At 37.6% G+C, this 21,564-nt stretch overlaps 1 protein-coding gene across 1 annotated transcript; it reads left to right on the forward strand.

The window, feature by feature from the left end:
• Positions 1–348: 348 nt before the first annotated feature.
• On the forward strand, positions 349–19,303 carry LOC105444714 (probable medium-chain specific acyl-CoA dehydrogenase, mitochondrial). The gene is made up of 11 exons (XM_030984530.1): positions 349–536; positions 1,231–1,321; positions 2,791–2,888; positions 8,632–8,701; positions 9,866–9,966; positions 12,046–12,126; positions 13,427–13,666; positions 15,205–15,345; positions 15,849–15,944; positions 16,646–16,894; positions 18,013–19,303. Exons 1-11 carry the CDS (start codon positions 504–506, stop codon positions 18,091–18,093), a joined length of 1,281 nt encoding a protein of 426 aa, XP_030840390.1. The 5' UTR covers positions 349–503; the 3' UTR covers positions 18,094–19,303.
• The last annotated feature ends 2,261 nt before the right edge of the window (positions 19,304–21,564 follow it).

Raw genomic sequence — 21,564 nt, forward strand, 5'->3', positions numbered from 1 at the left:
ATCAGTATCTCATGATCTTGGATTTAATACGTAGGTAAAGAGAAAATCTTGAAAGTCATCCCTGATAATGTATTACAATGAAGGGATATGGCAATGTCTAAAAATAATAGTTTAAAAAAAAAAATCGCTATGAGCTTCCCCTTTGTAGAGCCCCTTTTTGTTGTGCCCCCTCTCCACTTTTAAAGACGCTCCGCCGCCCCTGAAGACAAGTAATAAAGTACTCAGGATCTGACAAAATCATGGAGTGTACGAGTTGCGCATGGAGTTGCGTAATCTACGGAGATTTAAAGAGCGCCATCTATGTACTCATATCTAAAAGATAAACAAGATTCTCTTTTGCGATTGATTCGATCGCAAGTATTTTCAGTACGACGTGAGCACCCGACGATTACGACCGCGGAATCCGAAACTCTGCCTTATAATCCCGACATATACCATCTAGTTGGCAAAAGTTCAAACCCCTTCTAGTTTTGGGTCTACAAAAAGGCAGAATTACTGTAACCATGGCTCTTCGATTACTCTCAAGACAAATTCGAGTAAGTTTCAAACTAATGTTGTGAGATCGAGAGTGAGGCTGAGTGATGGATGCTCGTGTGTCATTGACATTGATAATGATAGCTGCACTAGCGTATCAGCGCAGCTCCGGTGACATAATGGAGCTGGAGTGCCCTTGAAAATGTCAATGACAAAGTTGTTAAAGAGTTTAAATTGGATTTTGTTTAACAGGGCGAGTCTGTCCCATTCGGAATTTTAATTGAATAAATAGGGAAGAATTAAAAAGACCTAATGGTAAAAGTTTCATCTAAATTGGATGAAAAACAAGAAAGTTATGGAATTTTAAAGTTTTGCTTAAAGTTTTTGGTTTTGCATAATTAATAATTTCATGAAACGTACACTGAAGAAAGGGCTTTGCATGAGAAGAAAGAAAGAGTCCACTAAGCACTACTATAGTACTCTACTAGCAACAACGAAGCCAGTGTGAAGTGTTCGTCGGTATAGTGATTAACCCGGCCAGTCCCAGGCCACACCCCTGCATGAAGAGGCAGGTAAACAAACGCTACAAAGTACAATAAATGATGTGTTCGTCAATAACAAATATCTTCCTTTTCGTTTACTTTATGTTTTAAGGATGTCAATCATGTCATCATGTATTTTTACTGTTAATGTATTTTGAATTGAGCCCGCTCTCTTCTTTTCTTCGTCTCATAATATCTCACTGTTTATGTGCAGGGCATTGGTGTTTGCGGAACGCGAGGCCTTTCTTCTGTCAGTAGTCCCGCAGAAGCAGCAACCGAAGGAAAGTCATCAGGTCTATCTTTTGGTAAGTATCGGTATACATGTAATCATGCGCTGTGAGTAAACGTGCCCCTCCCCTTGTTTCATAGACGCAGGTTATGTTAAGTGGAAAACACTCCGTCCCTCGGATAGGACGTTAAATGGAGGCCCCGAGTACCGGAGACTATGGAGTCTCCATCCTTGCATGTTAAGAATCCACTGCACTATTCGTAAACCTCGGTGAAGTGGTCCACCTGCACACCCCAATTAGGCCAAGTATATACGGCATCTGCAAGAATCTTTAGTAGCCTATTTAAGGAGGCAGATTATCTTGAAGAAGAAGAGAAGAGTACAGTGGAACCTGTCTTTAAATTGTAAAAACCACTCAAGGGAAATGAAAAAAATGGCCTTTTATAGACGGGTGGTCTTTATATACAGGTGGTGGCTATTAAAAGCAGGTTCGACTGTAGATAGCTCTTAACGAAGCAGAGGTGTGGTTGGTCCACAACTCGTCTTGTGATTGCGGGGATCAGAATTAGCATTGTATAGATATTTCACTCCCGTTTCTTTTTTAATGGTTAGTTTGGTCATATGGTCACATTTCCACCTGGAAACTATAAATCCTTAAGATCTTGCTGATCTTACCCTCAAATGTCACAATAAGTACCCTTTGGCTTTAAGTACCCTGCAACAAGTACCCTTTCAATTATCAAAATGGTCAATAAATACAAAATAGAACTTGAACCTGCTCATGTGCCATATATATATGTAATGAAAGGAGCTGCAGGTATGTGATCTATTAACAAAAATAAGCATAAGGCCATTAAAGCTGGAACAAATTGAATTTACAACTTAGGGGTTAAAAAAGAAGAAGAAGACAAAAAAAAAAAGAGTTTCATTAATGACATTGTTTTATTTACAGTACTTTGTACTTGAATGTATTTCCTGTACAAACTGAATCATACTTGGGTGAACATGCCCTATATTGCATTTAGGAGTCCACACTTAAAGTATCATTCTGATATGATGAAAAGAACTTCTGTGATCCTTTTTTTTTAAATAATGATGCAAATGTAATATGCCTCACATTTCTGTACCTTACAGAACTTAAGTGAATACTCGTTGAACCTTCATTGTGTGCAGTTTCCATTTATTTTCACAGTGGTAAAAAACAAAAAAACTTGTGATTTACCACTTCATACCTGAACGAGCCTTAACTGTATTTCACAGCTTAAAGCCCATCTGTACTAGTATACAGGAGGGATTAGACCACCCTGCAAGGTCACTGGACAGGTGGTCATCTCATCAAATCAGCTCTCAATTAACATAAGAAAAAGAGGATCATGGGGGACCAATGGTCACCGATTAGGCACTGTTTGTTGTATAGAGGGCGCAACTTAGCTATAAGTAGTGCAGTGGGGCTTTAAAGCAACTCCTTATTTAGTGTGTGGAGCCCCACATTAATTTAATGAAAGAGTTGCATTGTATCCATGGCTTATAATCTCTTTTGAACAGCTCTCTCCGAGGAGCAGCTGCAGTACCAGGACCTGACAAGAAAGTTTACTGCGGAAGAGATCATCCCAAAGGCTGCAGAGCTTGACAGATCTGGAGAGGTAATTTATATCTTATTAATTGTTATGTCATTGTCTGGTCTGTTCTATTGTATGGAGCAGACACATAGATGATTATGGAAAAGAAAATCACGTCATTTAAAAATGATGTGAATTTCAATAAAATTTGAACGGCAGGAATTCACTTAATTCTTTTAAATGTGTGTAAATATTAATATAAATTCCGAAATGTATCAAAACTTGACTTCTCAAGTAGTACAGATAGTCGAGGCATGTTTTGTGTTTAGGTTATCACTTCAAATCATTCACACTAGGTTCATATACAGTGTAGAGCTTTTACATATGTACGTGCCAAGAAGGGACTTTTAACCGCCAAATTTTCACGATTCAAGATTGTTTGCTCTATATAAAAATATATCACAATTGTTTGAGCTGAATCAGCTGAAAATCAATGTGATGGGATATATTTAGAACTGATAATTTCATATCATCATTTCATACATAAGATAAGAATTGACTTTAACCCATATTATGAAAACAATCGTCTGCTACAAGATATAGAAATTAATGTGATGGGATATATTTAGAACTGAGTATTTCATATCATCATTTCATGCATAAGATAAGAATTGACTTTAACACACTTTGAGAACAATCGTAGTCTGCTACAAGATATCATGGAAATCAATGTGATGGGATATATTTAGAACTGTTAATCTCATATCATCATTTCATGCATAAGATAAGAATCAACTTAACCCATATATATTATTAGAACAATCGTAGTCTGCCACAAGATATCATGGAAATTAATGTGATGGGATATATTTAGAACTGAGTATTTCATATCATCATTTCATGCATAAGATAAGAATCATCTTAACCCATATATATTATTAGAACAGTTGTAGTCTGCTACAAGATATCATGAAAATCAATGTGATCGGATGTATTTAGAACTGATAATTTCATATCATCATTTTATGCATAAGATAAGAATTAACTTTAACCCATATTATTAGAACAATCGTAGCCTGCTACAAGATATCATGAAAATCAATGTGATGGGATATATTTAGAACTGGTAATTTCATATCAAAGTACAAAATGTCACAAGAATCAATGGCTGATAAAAATGTAAAAGTGCATGTATTGTATAGTGTATGCAGTAATTTACAGCAGCCTAAAAAATGTACAAGCATGGCATGTTGAAAAAATGTAATACAACAAGCATGATATGCGAATGGCTGTTTAGTTGCCAAAAATAGAACAGTGAGTATTGACATGGTATGCATCGAATAAACGTGTAGAAATGCAAGAGCATAAAAACATTCGATAAAAAATCCAGAATGAATACATTTTATAAAACATTGTTAAATCCAACAAGTCAGGGAATAATATAATCGTACAACAAAGCTTCCAAGTAAACGCGGGGTCACCACTTTAGAGATAAAATTGGTGAACGTACTACATCATGACATAAAATGGTAAATGGACATTATTGAATGAATGTAACGACATATATAAAAGCTTACGACTGAAAAGAAATGTAAACATCAAGCCGATGGTGAATTAAGACGGAGCAGTGAGTCGCTCGAGAAATGTTGAGATGAGCTGCGGTAAATTGTCTGAGCTTGAGAGTGGAAAGAGCTACCGGAACGAAGAAACTGGCAGCTCCCAGCGGAGAGTCAGGCGCCATGTCGGTGCTGACTATAACGTTCCACTGGGAGACTGCAGCCCGATGAACATGGCAGAGAAAAAGAAGATGTGCCGTTAATAGACGACAGGCACTGAAGAATGAAGCCTGGAGAGGAAATTATGGAGACGTCTTGACTCGACCAAGGTGAAAGCGGGAGTGAAGAAAAACCTCGTGGCGTTGAAAATACGCGGGTGAACGGGTGCGCGGAACCACGGTGCTCGATTGGAAGGATAAACTCACGTGGTCCGAATAATGCATATAAATAAGTAGCGTGATGGAAAAATGATGGAGAAATACTGTGAACATGAATGTATGATAAAAGTAGGGCGAATGTAAGAGCCGCTACACATGCATAAGATCAACTAAACCCATATTTATTATTAGAACAATCGCTGTCTGCCACAAGATATCATGAAAATCAATGTGATGGGATATATTTAGAACTGACAATTTCATATCATCATTTCATGCATAAGATAAGAATCAACTTAACCCATTTATATTATTAGAACAATCGTAGTCTGCCACAAGATATCATGGAAATTAATGTGATGGGATATATTTAGAACTGACAATTTCATCATTTTGTGGATAAGATAAGAATCAAATTAACCCATATACTAATAAGAACAGTTGCAGTCTGCTACAAGATATCATGTAAATTAATGTATGAGTGGCCATATTATGTAGTGGTTCTACATCTATAAGAAAAAAATTAAAGTACATGTTTTTGTCAAATACACGATAGAGCTTCTTCTCACTTCCAGCCTGTGGCACATTACAAAAAGGGTCGCAATTAAATAGTGGAGTCATGCACTGGGAGACAATAATGCAACTCTTTTATCAGTAAGCAAACTTGGATAAGATGATATACATTGTGTACAGTGTAAATGCAGACACAAGTTTGCTTTATATCAATTAAGGATTCACACATATACATTGTACGTGACATCACGAAATGACACCGCTCTTATGTTACCATTGTCTATGAAATATTGGAGTGGTTCAGACTCAAAGTTCTCTGTGCTCAGTCCTTGCCATTAGACCTCATTCAATTATCACGTGAGCTTTAATGTATTTTGGGCAGTATGTCATGTAGGTTGTACATACATAGACACATAAAAATAGCCTTATATAACAAATTTGAATACAATAATTGTAAGCTGAAAATATTCTACTTATACAAAAGGCCATTAAAAAAAATATACATGTTTAGCGTCCCCTCCCGCTTCCTTTTTGGGGGCCGCCTCCTATTTTTTTATTTATTTATTTATTTTTTATTTTTTTAAAGAAAAAAACATGAAAAATGCTGCTAAAATAGATCTATTTCTGATAAAAAAAAAGAAAAGAAAAAAAGGGCCTCCTCCCTATTTTTCGAAAAAAACAGGACGCTAAACATGTTTTTTTTTTAATTTGGCCTAAAGGGTGCTCCAACATTATATGCCCTGGCAACAGTTGCTTTAGGGGTGTTATTTGTCAGAGATGTAGGTTAAGGGTTAGGGAAGTCTGTAGGCACATGCTCTAATTTGACATTTTATCACTAATCCTAAAGCCTTGACTAGAGCCTAACACTGTCAGTCTCCGGCTATGTACCCCGTTGCCCCCCCCCCCCCCCTGCACAAAACTTACCACTGATGGTAATTCCTGTGACATTACTATTTACTACCATGGCAACGTCACTCAACAGCCCATCACATCAAGGTTTCCATGGCTGTTACTATTAATGGCAAAGTTACCACCAACAGTTTAAGTTTTATGCAACAGAGCAGCTTAGGTAAAAAAAGCCTATGGAGAAATGCTGTCAGCCTAGTCTCGCAGTGCAGACAGTGTTACGCACAGTGAATGACAAGGGCTTGTGCCTGCAAACTAGGGTAAGGGTCACACATAGCTACATTACTACCCTGGCTGTGTATTAAAACCTGTTCTATTGGTTCTCAACATTTCAAACACCACTGTACAAAACTCAACTGATTCACTCAAAATCGGTACTTAAGTGACAATTGATGACACCTAAATAGCAGTAAAATACAATTTTTTCAACTTACTGATGTTAAAAAGAATGATTTAAAAATTCAAATTGTAAGTCTAGTGGCAAATTTGCCGATCATCCACATCAGCATGATTGTGTGCATTTGTGTGTTATAAGTGTATTGACTATTCATGTGTGCAAATGCTGCCTATTAGCACATAGTGCAGCGCTAGAGTTCAATACGCATGTAAGCGTTGACTCTCTATGCTTTGCTGGAGTGGTAAGGGTTAGGTATTGATGAAGTGTTTGTCTATTGGTCTGCGGCTGAAGTTCAGCAGTTGGTTTCGTGTTGAAAAAGCCATCTTCAAGCAATTCGTCACAATGGTTGCCATACAGCCATGTAAGGTCAAAGAAATGGATGCATGGTCAAGACATCAAAGGACTTGAGTTTTCCATTGATTTTTACACTTTTTGCACATGTACAATTTTTCAGAGCATTAATTCTGGATCAAAAGATCAAAAGGTCACTAAAAAGGTGACACTAAACTGCTACATTGGATATTGCACTATTAAACTGGGCGTCGACTTGACTAATAATCAGAATTATCTATCGCCATGTGTACATTGTGATAATAAGGACTTGTCTATTACACCCTGGTCCGTGACATTGACCTCGACTGTCTACCGATTACGGCTAAGTACTTTAGATACAATGTCCGTCACTTGTAGCGTAGATAAGATGCATTCTGATATGAAACCCAAACATATTCTTCAAATTCAGATTACATTGTAATTACAGTTATTAAATAGACATAAGCTTATCTTTATTTACAGATACACACCCAGATGATTTCAACCAATGACTTGTCCAAAATTTTGATTTGTTACAAGAATTTTTGTCTGAAGTTAAATTAGTTAATGCATGTACATACCTTTTTTTAAATACCACCTTAGCTTTCAGAGTTTTTACTCAGTCAAGATGACATGGTTATTGATATTTTGTCTATGAATAGTATTCATAGGAAGTTATCACATCACAACGTGCATCGAGACAGTGGCCTTGGAAAGAAAAGAAACAATATACCGGTACTTTCAAGGTCAGACCCCCTTCTTCTGCAAATCCCCCGCATCAATTCGAAGAAGGGTCAACAAAATATAATTTTTTCTGGTCCCACTAATTGGAAAAGTCTCCCTTTAAGCATTCGTTCTTGCACCTCAGTCGCATTATTTAAGAAACATTTAAAAACTCATTTGTTTTCTTTGTAATTGTCATTTTTTAGAGTGTAATGCACTTGGAGAGTATATAACTATTATGTTTGTATTTTAAAATGTAAAGCGCCTTGAGCATGTTCATGTAAAGGCGCTAAATAAATACCAATATGTATGTATGTATGTATGTACTTGTACATATGTATATATCATAGACTGCAAAAGGATATCAGAATCAGTAATGCACATTTCCTAGGATTTTAATGTAGATTCATTTAATGTTTGTGTGTTATATTTGTTCAATATGGCCTTCTAGTACAGGAAGGGGAAACGAAATACATGTATGCCAGACTGCTTTTGAATATAGGGAAATGGGAGGATAAAAGGAAAAAAAAGAGTACTGGTAAGATACATGTAGTGGGAGAGAGAGAGAGAGAGGGAGAGGAAGAGGAAGAGGAGAGGGAAAGAGAAGAGAAGAGATGACCAAGGGAGCGGATTGAGGAATGGAGAGAGAGAGAGAGAGAGAGAGAGAGAGAGGGGAGGGGAGGAAGAGGTGCAGGGGGGGGGGGGAGTGGGGGAGGGGAGAGAAAGAAGAAGAGGGGGAGAGAAGCCAGAGAGAAGCCAGAGAGGAAGAGGAAAGAGACGGTATAACTCCAAATGGAGCAAAATATCAATTACAGAAATCCATAATGTACACTTTTAGTAGTTCAAAGTAATAGGCAAAAAACGAATTGTCTTGGAACCTCGCAAGATACGTCACAGTGTTGCCAATTTGTGTATGATTGATCTGAATCATAATTTTCTCATATTTGAAATCGGGGTGGGCTTTGCCCTTTAAGTTATGTATTTGCCGGATTTTTAATTTTTTTAAATCTAATCATTCTTATTTTTTTCTTTCATATTTCCAGTACCCATGGGAAATCATCAAGAAAGCATGGGAGCTTGGACTGATGAACACACATCTCCCGCAAGATATTGGTGAGTTTTAAATCAACATTTATTCTTTCAACCATTGCATCAATCGTCACTTAAAATTATGCCCAACTGTGTACTTTGATAGGAAATTCGATTAATTTTAATCAATCACAACTCTTTACAAGACAGCCCCTGTTATGTCTTTTTTTCAGTAGATGCTGACCAAGTCTATTTTTAAGATGAATATATGATAAGAAGCAAACACGCACAAATTTGACATAAATTTTCAATTTGATTTGTGGATATAAGATAGACTTTTTGTATATGTACATACACTGTACATATTATACAAGTTTTATGTTTCAAGTTTATTGATACAAATCCACAAGGTCTGATTATCATTGTGATCTAGGAGTACCCTTTATTTTTTAGGGGGGGGGGGAGGGACGGAGATTGTCCAGTGAGGGGTAGTAGAACAGTCCAAGGGGTACGGTCCACAGGGTAGTCCCTCATGTAGTTGACCCAGAGTGACCGTACATGTATATCGATATAGTGTTTCTGTGAATACTACATCACAGTGGATTGATCTTTTGTGTCCCATGTTTTCATATCTGTGTTGGATTTCTGTTAATTTCTAATGAAGAATGATGATAATAATTAATGATAATAATGTTAGATGTAATGCAAAGTTTCTGGAAATTTTGAAAGTTGGTTGGATAGTAATTCTTTACAATTTTGATATATTTGGATGCCCCTTTGGATGTATTATAAGCACTAGAAAATTTAGCCCCAAAAATACTTCTGCTTTTGAGAAATTGAATAATCCAAAATTTACTGGTGCTTCCAGTAAATTTCAAATATTTAAAATAGCGCCTAAGGCCATTCCATGGTACATGTAGCTGCGACCATGAAACTCTCAGAATACCCGGTATGCAGTTCTGATATATAATTTCCAAAAGGGAATAGCACATCGGTCAATTGTAGTCAAGAAACATTGTTTTAATGCTAAAATAATATAATATGCTAAAGCGCTATACAACCCGAAGAGTTTATTATTTACAATTTCATCACTCTAAACTCAGTTTCAACCACGACAACGATCATTGAAAATATGCTTCCATACCGGTATGTTCATTTGAACCAAATTCATGACCCCATACCAAAACTGTGTATTACCTTTAATAATAAAACAGTGTTTATAACGATGCCCATGATTTATACTAACAGGTGGACCTGGTCTAGGCATCCTTGACACGTGCATCATCACAGAGGAGCTGGCCTATGGCTGCACAGGAGTTCAGACCGCCATTGAAGCATGCTCATTAGGGGTGAGTCATAGTTCAAAGGTCACGTTAAGACCATACAACCTTAACGTTGACTGGATTTTGATCGAGATTCAATCAGGATTAGATAAGGAATTTCAGAGATGTGTATTGCAGGGCGCGACAAACCCGCTTGCCCGACGTCCCGGGGCAACCAAATTGAGCCGTCGGGCAAGTAAATCAAATTATCACTTGCCCGATTCGGGCAAGTGATACTTTTACAGTAATTTCCTAGTGTCCAAGAACTCTACCATTCACCCGTCAACTTCTTACCCGTCGTCAAAATCCAGAAGCAAAAAAGCGATCGTTCCGATTTCGAAAAAACTTCACAGACAGCTAGCCAGCTCAGCTAGCTCAGCGCGCATGCAACAGTGACACTTCAAGCCATGAATGCCGCTCCGCCTCCACGCACGGCCGGCCGTGAGCTTAGCTAGAGACAGCTAGCGCGATCGTACCAGCTGCGAGCTTATTCGCGCTCTCTCTCTCTAGCTCTGCAGGCCGCACCGACAGGCCTTTGCTATTCTCTGATTGCCGATTGGTTGAATCACGCCAAATATGACGTCATTATTCTAGGGAAATGAACACGTGCGAATCGGAATGGAATAAACAACAGGGATTTTCTAGTAAGTACAAAAAGTCAAATGTTTGATATTTATTCATAATGACTGTTAATGATTGTGAACATATTATTTAAAACTCGCTGCTCATATAAATCAGATGAATGTTTTTGTCTCGTTTTCAATTTATTACTGCGGTCTCAAGATCCGACCGAGCGAGTCATTTTGATAATAGTATCGAGACCCCCAGAATATAAGCCGTTGTTGTTTTGTTTTCATGGTTTTAGCGACGTTGTTTAGTCTAGTTTTCGCATACTTGTCCGAGATTTATCGTAAAATATCTTCAATATTATTATTTAGTAAGAATTTACAAATTTTGGCATGATATTTATAGCAGTGAATGATGAAATAAAAATGTCCGTACTTTATTTAAAATAGTTGATTACCCATTATTTACATGACGTTTCTTGATGGAAGAGTTGACCCAAATTATTAACAGCTGAAAATTAGCCTACGTTTCCAAATGACAGCGGCTTGCACAGACACACATGTGATGTTGCACCATGGTACATGTGGCTACCATTAATGACATGTTTGTATCATATTTTTTACAACAGGGTCATTATGCTTTTTTACATGACTGAATATTAAAAACTTAAACCTGCTTGAACCATTCTACCTTGCCGAGATTCATGTGAATCTGATTATTTATGGAGAATCAATAAAATGCGTTTTTTAAACCTTCAACCATCCTTTGTTGACCATTTTCTTTGACATATTAGGTTATTATTCAGTACAGTTACACTGTACATGTATGTGCATTAATTTGCTATCTAAAACACTAACTTATCATTACGAGATAATAAATGCTTTAACCTCGAGTCCTTTTTCGCTTTAAAGTTTTGGGCAAGTGGAAATATTGTTTGGGCAAGTAAATTGAAAACCCACTTGCCCGACAGGGCAAGTGGTGAAAAAAATTCTTGTAGCACCCTGTATTGTTCTTGATTAAGGTCCTGAGTTGTCATATGAGTAGAAATAATGAAATAGCAGTGTTGAGAGCAGAGCTCCACACACACTATTTTGTTATAGTGCATGGTCTGGATTGACATTTTTAGGGTCTGTCAGAGCTGCCAACTAGTACGGATTTCCCGTAATGGATACAGAAATTAATGATCATTACGGCAGTACGGAATGTTGTCTAAAATATTTATTTTGGTTTTTTTTTGTTGTGCCTAAATATGATTTATCGTAGCGAGTGCTGTGCAGTATGGCGACCATCCAACACTCGCTGAAAAAGACGGAAAAGTATCAAGTATTCTCTTAATAGAAGCCAATTTTCTTTTTCATGGAAAACTGATGTGTTGTGATGCCCTGAAAATCAATATTTAGCAACTTTGTGTTAGCAAAATCACCAAAAATGAATACATGCTATTAGATAAATTTATCAGTTTTTATTTGACAAGAATGCAATTTGACTTTTATATTCCAGAGTTAGGATCATAGTTTTATCATTTCTTCCTTGATGTAGTCAGCACCAGTGATACTTGCAGGCAACCCGGAACAACAGAAGAAATATCTTGGCTGGCTTGTGGATGAACCTATAGTTTGTGTAAGAATGATCTTTTACTTTCATTGAATTGGAGGATTTTAAAGGCTATCTGCACTAGTTTGGACAGGAGGGATTTGACCTCCCTGCATGGTCACTGATGGGTGGTTATCTCATCAAATCAGCTCTCAATTAACATACAAAAAAGGGGACCACGGAGGACCAATGGTCACCGCTTAGGCATTGTTTGCTATAGAGGGCGCAAGTTGCTTTAAGTAGTGCAGTGGGAGCTTTAAACAATCCATGCTGTACCAAAACCTATACCCTGTTTCATGAAACTTATTATCAATTACAAGTCACAATCAGCTTCATAAGCTACTAAAATTGGGGCATTTGATTGGCTGAGAGCAAATTTGCCATACAAATTTAGCATTTGTTACTGATAACAAGTTTAAAGATAAAGACCAGTTATGTCATGTGATTGCATTGTGGAAGAAACGTTGTGAAATCGATCAGAAAAGGTTGATCATCTAGCATAGATGTACTGCAAGGTTCTGGAATCATCAAAATGAAAAGTTATAAGTTACAAGCACTTCACACAGAAAGATGTATATGGGACTACGCACACTTGCGCGACACATGCATTTTTATCTCTCACACACCAATAGATAAACTAATTTACCAAATATATCAATTAGCAGGCGGTTTCCGGGCAAAATTTGTATAATCATCATGTATTATTCAAAACATATTCTTTCACATGATTGGTAATAAGAGCTTCCATTTCACTTTTTGAAATTGGGGCGTTTCCAGTACTGGTCTTTACCTCTAATGAAAAAGGGGCCCTGATTAAAGCAGATGGAGGTGTTGTGGTATAGTGGTTCATTCACTTGACCCTCAATCCAAGGGTTGAGGGTTCAAATACAAGCCCAGCACTACCATCCTTTGGCAAGACATTAATTCACATTTGCCACTCTCCACCCAGGTGTAAATGGTTACCTGGCAATTGCTGGGGTATTAGCAATTTTATTGGCCTCACACAGAACAGCATTGATGCTGAGGAGGCTTCCCTGTGGTAAACAAACTAATCATTGTTATTTTTAAATTATTTTATTGTTAATGATATTGTTATTACTAATATTGTTGTTGTTGTTGCTATCATTATTATTTCTCTATAGTCCTTTATGTAAAAAGTAAAATTTCTCAAGTTAGATTAACTTGTACCGATCACCTTAAACTGATTTGTGTATACCAGAATAAGAATGCATAAAATTAACAAATTTCAAGTGCTCTTGTTAGAGCTAGCTGGTTGTACTAAAACCAACATGCCAAAAATATGACATTTGCTTGTACACTATTTCAGGCATACTGTGTAACGGAACCAGGAGCTGGGTCCGATGTCGCTGGAATCAAGACCAAGGCTGTCCGTAAGGGCGACGACTACGTCCTGAACGGGTCCAAGATGTGGATCACCAACGGTGGCCATGCCAGCTGGTACTTTGTGCTCGCAAGGACCGACCTGGACCCCAAGGCATCGGCTAGCCGCGCTTTCACCGGGTTCATCGTCGAGAGGGACACAGAAGGAGTTACTGTTGGAAAAAAGGTAAGCAAATGTCATTGTGCAGAATACAGAGCTTGAAATTCCTTTTTTTTGCCATCATGGTTCCCTTTTTTGGTCGCACAAGGTTGGCAGCTCTGAGAATATCTGTTTAATTAATAGTGGATAATACGTTCCATTTTTCTAGTCAGGGAAAAGTCTTGGAATTAGAGAAATATTACTCAAATATAAAAAAAAAGAGGCTCAAATCAAGGAAAAACCCCCACTGAAATCAAGGAAAATTGGGGAATTTCATTCACCCAAAAGGAAAGCAGTCTCTCTCTCCTATATTTTGTCTCTTGTTCTAGTAGCATATCCACAGGATGAGGACATATTAAACTGGAAAGAGGTCTAAAATATTACCTGGAATTTTGAAACCATATCAGGGAAAACAGAGAATTGTAATTTTGTTTTTGTAATGGATGAATCCGCCTTTAAACAAACGGATTTATTCAGTGACATGATGTTAGGTATGATTGATCAGTTATCCACATGAGGGGAAACGTACTTTGAACATAATTGTTATAAGGCTGCATATTTGCTGAAGACTTTACCAGTGTCCCTCAGTTTTGGGGGCTAATGACAAAGCCAGAGCAAATGAGAAGAGACGGCACCAAATATAGTGGAACAATAAGTTCTGCATCTTCTAAGGCCTACCCCTGCATCCGCTGTGGGACTGTGGCACAATGTGTTTATCCCGCATCGGGTTCGCAGTCACCAGCAGGCATGAACGGACTGAGAAATACTGCATGTCATGTTTTAATTGAGTGCAGAATAAGTGTGCTGGTACACTGATTATGTACTTATGCATACAGTACCAGTATGTTTGAACGGTGGAGGTTATGGACTTCCATTAGCACTTACCGGTATTTGGCTATGTTTATTGGTTATGAGATTATGTGGACTATACAACTGATATAACGTATCTGAATAATTTGGCATATAATTAATTTATATGTCATATTTGTATGTTATGTCTTTCTTTTGTTCCTTGTTTATAATAATGATATTTAATTTTTATATAGCGCTTAATACAAATGTCTCTAGACTATTACCCCGGTCATTGGATTCAGTGCTTGCCCGTACACACTGTGTGCACAATCTCCACTCCCTGGGGAGCATTCCAGTCGGGCGTTACTTGACCGCTCACAAGCTGTTTGACCAACAATGACGGCCGCATCCTACCGGGAATAGTGCAGATGGTTTTATGTTATCTCTTTGCGCAATATAATTCTCACATATTCATTTAATTTAACTTCCATTTTCCATTTTCCATTTCCTTTTCTAATTCCAATTCCAATAAAAGTTCCAACTCCAATTCCAATTCCAATTTCTATTTGCATTTTCCAATCCCATTCCCATTCCCATTCCAATTTAAATTTCCAATTCCAATTCCGAATCGAATCCCAATCCCAATTCCAATTCCATAATTTCAAGAGTACATTGTACACTGTATATCATTGTGACAATAACTGCACATTTGATACATTTGTAATCGACAACAAGAGAGTTAATACACTTTATCCCCCTCCCCCACCTTGTAGGAATGGAACATGGGCCAGAGAGCTTCAGACACCCGAGCAGTCAACTTTGAAGACGTGGTCGTCCCCAAAGAGAACGTCTTGTTAGGAGAAGGTCAGGGGTTCAAGATCGCCATGGGAGCCTTCGACAAGACCAGACCCCCGGTAAGACGACCTTCAATTTGTCTTGTCTGATATTTGTTTCTTCTAATTAAAAAAAAAAAGAAGATGGATTGATGGATTGATGGGTGCATGGATAGTTGGTTGGGTGGGTTGGTGAGTGGGTGGATGGGTTGATTGATTGATTGATTTTTTTTTTTTTTTTCTTGATTGTTTTTTTTTTCAGTAATGATAATCAATTTTAAGTGAAACCATAATGGGGTCTTTGTTGTTGTTTTTAAGGTTTTAACTGTAGTATTTATTCAATATGACAGGGCTCCATACTTTTTTTCTTCATAGGAGGTCTACTTTGAGAGTTTTAAGATCTGTATGCATGAGCCCCTTGTTAAAATTAAAAAATGTGGGTCCTGAATTTGGGTGCCCATGTGTTCCAGGCACCTATTATTTGCGAACCCTGAGTATGGATATCAGCCAGACATCAGCCTGTAGTCTTTGATAAGGCAGATTTAATTATTCATTAAAATTTATTGCTGATGATCTTATGACAGGTCGCTGCTGGAGCTACAGGCCTGGCCAAGAGAGCCTTGGATGAGGCTCTCAAGTACTCAATGGAGAGACAGACCTTTGGCAGGACCATTGCAAATGTAAGTGATAAGTCGCGGGACTTGCTGATAGCGTTGGTTGTAGGTTGGAGGATTTGTTGTTCAATTCGTTTAACGCTACCGCGATAATGAACTGGTGATGCTCCATCTATTTACAAAGTAATATTGGAAGCTCATATTTTGAATACAGTTTGCTTGCATAGAACCCAAGGAGACCTCAGAGATTTGATTTAACAGAATCACCCTCCAATGTGTCGAAATCTGGAGATTAATGCAGTATCAGGTTCCCTACATAAGTTGCTTGTCAATGACTTACTCACTAGCGCTGCATTGTGCTTCACTTACATGTATCACGGCCGCCTATTGTAATGTGTAGTGAGTATCAGCAATGACTATCAATGAACAAATTGTGTGAGTCTTTGATCGGGCTCTCAAAAAAACAAAAAAACTTCGACATATCAAGCTAAAGGTACTAGTACTGTTCTAGCACTGTTAGTTCGCAAACAGATCAAAGTTTTGGCATGGATTATGTAAATATTCTCAGTAAATAGCTGTAAATCTTATCAGGTCACTGATCTGACAGCTTCTTTGTCACACTGAAAGTTTATATTTTTGTCATGGTCGGCAATTCGTAAAAATTTCATGCCACAATAAAGGCTGTCAGCTCTAATTCGTGAAAAATTCATTTATGCAAAAGTTTCGGGTTTTGACAGTGTTCTTCTATTATCTTGACCCTTATACAGCACCAGGCAGTGGCCTTCCTGCTTGCTGACATGGCCGTAGGTGTGGAGGCAGCGCGTCTCTTGACCCATCGGTCAGCCTGGGAGATTGACCAGGGCAGGAGGAACACCTACTATGCCTCTCTGGCCAAGTGCTACGCGGCCGACGTGGCCAACAAGAATGCCTCAGACGCTGTCCAGGTCTTCGGAGGAAACGGATTCAACAGCGAGTACCCCGTCGAGAAGCTGATGCGAGATGCTAAAATCTTTCAGGTTAGATCGCAGATAGTAATGATCATAGTACAGACACATTTGGGGGGTGTCTCACAAAGATTTTAAGTTGAACTTAACTCTAAGTTGGACTTAACAATTATGGAAAGCCATTAGCATCTTTGAAAATATTTTTTTTTAAGGCATAAAATGTTGATTAAAACTCATATTTTTTGTTAATTAAGGAGATTTCATGTTTTTGATGTGGAATTTATGGAAATTTTAAAATACTTGAATGTTTGCATTTTAAGTTTTATTTTAAGGCTACAAATGGCTCTCCATAATTTTTAAGTCCGCCTCACAACTGGGAGGTCGTGGGTTCGAACCCCGGCCGCGTCATACCAAAAGACGTTAAAAGATGGGAGTTGTTGCTACCTTGTTTGGCGTTCAACATTAAAGGGGAAGTTACGTTCGACTTAGGATCTTTGTGAAACATTCCCCTGCTGTGGTAATGGCCTGTATAGCAAAGGCCACCTGTCTGTAAAGACCACATCTCTTTTGTTTCCTTTGAAAACAGTTCTCATTGAAACCTGTAGCGAAGGAACCTGTACATTTCATTTCATTTCATTTCATTTATTGGTTCAACTATTAAAAAAACAAAAAAACATTCAAATTACAAACAATGTTTAAAAGATATATACAAAACATATTTGACATACAAAGTAAAAAAATGAACAGAACCTGCCTATAGAGACCACTTTTACTGTCTTCCATACAGGTTTCACTGTATTCAGTTATTGACTGATTTGAGAGACATAGTTAAAACTACTCCCTGAAAGGGTTTTGAAATGGCTGTGCTGGTACACTCTCTAGATCACTAAAAGGCTATAGACTTAAGCTGTGACCAGAAAAGTAAGCAGTCAATAATTGTATTGCAAGTGGATTGTTGAATTTGGTATATTTTGATAAAAATATGCCTGTCAAGTTGTATTTTAACGCATAAACGAATGGCAACTGCGTGCAACAAAAGGACTTGCACACATTCACTGAGCTCTGTTAATACATACAGAAGTGTTGAGGTTATTACACTGAACATCATCATAAAAAACTGCTGCGGATCTGCCGCATCGTATCTGAATAAGGCTCAACTCATGCTCTCTCCATCTTTTTGTCCTTTTCAGATTTACGAAGGTACGGCTCAGATCCAGAGGGTCATCATCTCCCGCGAACTGCTCGCCAGGGCAGGCCAGACCACAATGTGAAAGCAGCCAGTATCAGACTATAACCTCTTTCACACATGAAACACGTGAAGAGGTAAACCACATTTTTAAAAACGCTGTTGGGCAATAAAAGACATTTTCAGAGTGAATAAATGGCTAGTGAGGATTACAAATGGTAGATGTCTTCAAAAAGGACCCTACAAGCACTTACTCATCTTATTAAAGGATGCAGAAATCTGAAGTTTTCTATGTTTACATAATTTTATTTTGTTGTGTCAGTTAATTTTAAGCAGTTTTATGTGAACAAAGCTAAAAGGCAATTTATCCTTATTGATGTAAGGAAAGGCAGCAATAAAGATAAATGGATGGTTGAAAGTTTTTTTTTTTTTCACCAGCATATAAGTTTTTTATTACATGTTGAAAGTTTTTTACCAAGTGTTGACCTGTTTTGTATTTTATAAAAAAGAAAGAGGAAGACACAAAAAAAGTATTTAGGAGCCAAAATTAATGCAGAAATATCTTCTCTTTTTGGCTGGTTTAGCCTCTCTTGTGTGGAAGGGCTTAAAAACAAAATATGAAAATAGAAGATACCTGTATACTGAAAATATAAAAAAGGGGAATGCCAAACAAAACCATCTTCTATTACTTCCCTCAGCTGAAACATAGGCCTACATTTAAAAGAATATAAACAAGTAATCAAGCATTTGTATATTTTTGGTTATATAAACTGGATAAGAAGAAGTCAGAAATTTAATGGTTGTGGGTAATATGCAAGTGACATGTACATGAACATGTTAACTTGTTTCAATACTGAAGTAAATGGTGATATGGAACCAGCTGAAATATTTACGGGAAAACTGTTAATTAACTTTTAAGATAACTACACCTACCTGTATATGTGATTGCAATAACATTTCTGATTTGTATATGCTATGTGACATTTGTACTTCATGTATTTTTGGTGAACAAAACAAAAACACAGAAAGTGATGACTGAGAGAAAACGTTAACTTGCTTGCAGTGTCTCAGGTTAGGGGTTAGAGTGGATGTGCCCCACTCCCTCGAAAAAATGTAATCTTCTTATTTTTGTTGTTTTTTGTTTTGTGTTTGTTTTGTGATTTTTTAAGAGGGGGGTGGAATTTTTCGTTGTTGTAGATGTTTCTGCATTTATTGATAATTCAAATACAAAACAGTCAAATAACAATAGTATATGATATTATTGATTTACATAAAGATTGACAACTGAAATACACGCACATGAAAATGCATATATATATATAATTGAAAACTTGAAAGTATGGAGTTCAGTCAAAGAATCAAAATAAATGCAGAGGCCAACTCTCATACGCATGAATGCTTGATTTACAAATATTTTTGAGCTAACTTGTTAGCAACTGTATTCTGATGCCCATATTCAAAAGAGAAAGTGAATACGCCTGTTGAGGGTGAGATTATGGAAGATATACATATATGTATAAGTGTATTGCATGTCATAAAGTGTAATTTGTATATGAATCTAATGGGAAATGAATTGGTAGAGCTTCCTCACAGGTAAATTGGAGTGAACATAGTGGCCCAAATTCACAAAGGAGGTTTAAATTTAAGCCATGGTTTAAACCCTCATTTACATAATAGTAGAGTCAAAGTGTGTAGACCCCGCTGATATTTTTCGGGGACAAAGGTTTTTAAGTGTTTTTGAGTTGTTTGGAGGTCAATGATTAAAATTAGCTTGGGTAGTCCCCTCCTAACCCCCGGCAACTCTTGTAGGGGTCAAAATAAGGTCAAAATGGGGTCAATAGGGGGTCAATTTTTTTAAATGCCCTGATTATGTTAAAAGACATGTCAAATTGTTTGTCTCATCATACTGAACAAAAAAGTGTACATGATCATATACCCCTGACCTCCCGTTAAGAAGTTATGGCCGGAAAAGTCAAAAGGTCAACAAACTTTCATTTGAGGGCAAAATACACTAAAAGTGTTAGGATCGATCAACTTTCATGTTTTTTGTGTCTATTTATATGTATTTTGATTTAGAAATTTGAATGAGACAATTTCTACTTAAGAAGACCGTATTCAAAAGATATAAGGGGTCAAAATAAGGTCATTTGGGGTCAAATGAGCTCCTTTGGGATCAAAATACACTAACAGACTTAGGAGTTATTTGTGTCAAATTATGTGTAAATTGATGAATAATAGTGAATGAATTTTTTTTTTTTTTTTTAAATTTAGAAAACCATATTCAATTGATGTAAGGAGTCATTATAAGGCCAAAATGGGGTCATTTGGGGTCAAAAATGTTTAATTGACCTAAATTGTGCTGTAATGCACTCTCACACTGAATGAGAAAGAGCAGTTTCATTCTAGGGTTAAAATACGATAGGAATGACAACAAAGCCATGTTCATTTTTTTTAAGTGTCACAATGCAGTTTACATGTAATTTAACTGGTGACCACAATGTCAAATTAGCTTGATTGTTTTTATCTGCCCATCAGTTACATACACAACCCTGCGCTCTCTTACTAGGTATGGTAAATGTCTTAATTTGTTGCAACATACCTTTAAGGACGGATAGATGTGACAAATCAGAGGTTCTACGCATAGTCGGAATCTTCAGAGACAGAGTCTTGATCATTATCGATATCCGAATCGGAGTCAGACTGTGGAGATTGGTCATCTGCTGGTATTAGGTTGGTCAAACGTGTAGGCAATGCAGGCTTGGTGTATCGAAGTGGGATGCAGTTGCCATCTTTCATGTGCCATCCATGGTGGAGAGGTGATGGAGGAGCATCTGGACTCCTGAAGTTCAGGAAGATGTATGCCTGATAGTTGGCTCGTCTGACCTTCATCTGATGTGAGTCGCAATCAGGTGGCATTCTCTGTGTTGCTTTTTTCTTCATACTCTCCCACTTCTTTGCTCTTGCCTTTGCTAAACTTGTACTAGTTTTGTCTTTGTAGATGAACTTAATTGTGAATTGCTCCATGTCGATTTGGGTGTCTTCTGATACAGGCAGCTGTTTCCCAAGTCCTTGGAGCAAACTCCTTCCTTCCTCTGACTTCATTGCCGATTCAAAGATGGATGGTTTGCCATGGCCATAGAAGCCAGAGACAGCGTCTGCACCAGTATGAACATGAAAGGGGACAATGACATCTGCCACTGGACTGCAAAGCTTCTTACAGTCATAGACGAAGCCCTTCCTCTTGATGCCTAATGGTCAATCTGATGGGCTGCGTATGCTGCTAGAACCATAACATCTGTGTCTTCTGCATCGATAACAACAGTGTCTTCCACACCTGACTGTCTTAGTTGGTAATACACATAGAGAAGGATGGTGTCCGCTTCTGTGTGTTGGCATTTGAATTGCTCTAATTCTGTGCCCTTCTGCAGATCTGAGCAACGATCTCTCACTGAGTATATATAAGTCGTCTCTGGGTGTTCTAATGACATGATCTTGAACTCTGCATTCAGAAACTGTTGGAGCCGAACTTTGTTGCCTGGATTTTTGAACATATCAT

The sequence above is a fragment of the Strongylocentrotus purpuratus genome, unplaced genomic scaffold (assembly GCF_000002235.5).
Source record: "Strongylocentrotus purpuratus isolate Spur 01 unplaced genomic scaffold, Spur_5.0 spur5_contig_833, whole genome shotgun sequence".
Taxonomy (NCBI): domain Eukaryota; kingdom Metazoa; phylum Echinodermata; class Echinoidea; order Camarodonta; family Strongylocentrotidae; genus Strongylocentrotus; species Strongylocentrotus purpuratus.